We start from the raw sequence: 2037 nt of genomic DNA, 5'->3' as shown, positions 1-2037 counted from the left end.
TAAAAATTTATATTTATTATTGCTCAAACATTAATTATTAACGTTATTCATAAAAAATGCAATAAAAAATATATAATTTATGTCTTTGGAAATAGAATTTATCCTTTTATAACATTAGTTTATCAATTATTTCGAGCACATGCGGACGACTCATTATCATATTGATAACAATGTGTCACATTGATAACAGCGCTTTGAAACGTAAATCGGCAAACAGATGGGAATGGTAGTGGCGTACTAGTACGAGGATGACTGGAGATGAGAATCTCGGGCAGCGTAGGGCCTTTGGGACCGCAGTAGTGGGAAATCACGAGGGTATGAGGTACTGCGGGCCGGTAAGACGGGGAAAGAGAGAGAGAAGACCGGGGGTTTAGGACCCGAGATCGAGTACGAGGGCTCGTGGAGGGGAGATGGCGCGTGCCTGCCCCGACTATATAAGGCCCCGAACCCTCATTGGCTAGGCATTTCGGGAGCCAGAATCGTACCGAGAGCATCGAGGGTGCGGTTTTATTTTTCTTCCCACGCTTGTCTATTCGTTCGGTCAATCGAGTAAAATAAATTTACGCTTCTCCGTTTACGTTTCCCCTCATCTTTTACGCGATCGCGCGTACTACGAGGTGTGGACGGGTCGCATCGGACTTACCTCGACGAAGTTTCTCTTCGATATATCGAACAGTGCAGTCTACGAAGGTCGCCTGGCACGCGCTACCACGATTCCTGCTTCTGGGTGGTGGGGGATTCGGACCCGTGATATGACTTTAGTGGGGCCCAAGGAGGAAAGCGTCCTACCCATCATGCTGAGTGTACAGCAGCAGCATCATCATCACGGCCTTCACGCTACTTCGAGCGCGCAGACCCATCGCGGCAACGTGATTGTCTCTACCAGCGGCATGCCGACCAATAATAGTAGCCTGCAACATGGATGCAAGCGCTCCAAGATCTACGGCCAATCCAGTGGGCCTTACGGCACGGTACCGCATCAGCCTGCCTCAGTGGCCAGACGAAATGCACGAGAGCGCAATAGGGTGAAGCAGGTAAACAATGGGTTCGCCACTCTCAGGCAACACATACCGCAGACGGTGGCGCAGGCGTTGGGTAGCAGTACAGCCGGGACTCACGGTGGATCCAGAGCCGGCAGCAAGAAGCTGTCTAAGGTAGAAACCTTGAGAATGGCGGTGGAGTACATCAGGAGTCTTCAACGTCTCCTGGAGGAGCACGACGGCGGTTCCGAATCGAGCGGATCTTCGCCCACCTCTTCCACGTCCTCCAATTCACCCGCATGTGGTTCTGACAATGGGATCGGCGGTGATTCCGGTCATCCGGCAGAGTTGAGACTACGTGGTGGCATCACCGGCGAAATACGTCATCACGGTAGCCTACACGATTCTGATCTACACCATCATCAACATCTCCGGCAGAATTCGAGCCCGACTTTCGTTCCCACAACATGTTCAGAGGCGTCGAGCTCGCCGACGCCGAGCTTCGTCTCCGAAACCTCGTCAGCTGGAAGTCAAGGTTACGGCACCTCTGGCACGCTTTATACCGCGTATTCTGACAGTTACGACAATCACGAGCCGATGAGTCCAGAGGACGAGGAGCTACTGGATGTCATCACTTGGTGGCAGAATCAATGAGACGACGCCTACGTCGGTTTCTCGTGTCCTTCTCAAGGTTGGTGTCGTGACTCGTTGTTTTTTTCTCGTACTTGTAACTCGCGGGTTATTCAGTCACCTTGTCGTTCACGTTGCAAGGCTTCAATAGCTGCACCACGTGTCAGAATTGTGAATGTCAGTCTTATCTTATTGTTTAATATTTTTTTTTTTTTTGTGAATTAATTGATTTTGAATATTACTTGTGATCTTGGATACATCATCTGTGTGAGAATCTCTTCCAGTATTAAAATTCTTAAAACAATGTTATTTTATTTTGCTATCTCAATAATTAATTCAATTAATCTATTTAATATAATTAAACAACTTACAATTGATTATCGTTGAATCAGATGAACGCACATTCGATAATATTCCATGGATTCGT

The 2037-nt window shown here is 47.9% G+C and overlaps 1 protein-coding gene across 1 annotated transcript; it reads left to right on the top strand.

Moving 5' to 3' along the window:
* The first annotated feature begins 474 nt into the window (after positions 1-474).
* On the top strand, positions 475-1648 carry LOC126849002 (achaete-scute complex protein T3-like). Its single transcript, XM_050590454.1, has one exon. The coding sequence runs from the start codon at positions 753-755 to the stop codon at positions 1632-1634; it is 882 nt and encodes a 293-aa protein (XP_050446411.1). The 5' UTR covers positions 475-752; the 3' UTR covers positions 1635-1648.
* The last annotated feature ends 389 nt before the right edge of the window (positions 1649-2037 follow it).

Source organism: Cataglyphis hispanica, chromosome 4 (assembly GCF_021464435.1).
Source record: "Cataglyphis hispanica isolate Lineage 1 chromosome 4, ULB_Chis1_1.0, whole genome shotgun sequence".
Lineage (NCBI taxonomy): Eukaryota > Metazoa > Arthropoda > Insecta > Hymenoptera > Formicidae > Cataglyphis > Cataglyphis hispanica.
Note: the sequence above shows the minus strand (reverse complement) of the source record. Positions and strands in the feature narration are given on the sequence as shown.

Bases quoted from the DNA above. Each gene is read 5' to 3' on its own strand.
- LOC126849002 (XM_050590454.1), top strand. From the start codon at position 753: ATGACTTTAGTGGGGCCCAAGGAGGAAAGCGTCCTACCCATCATGCTG.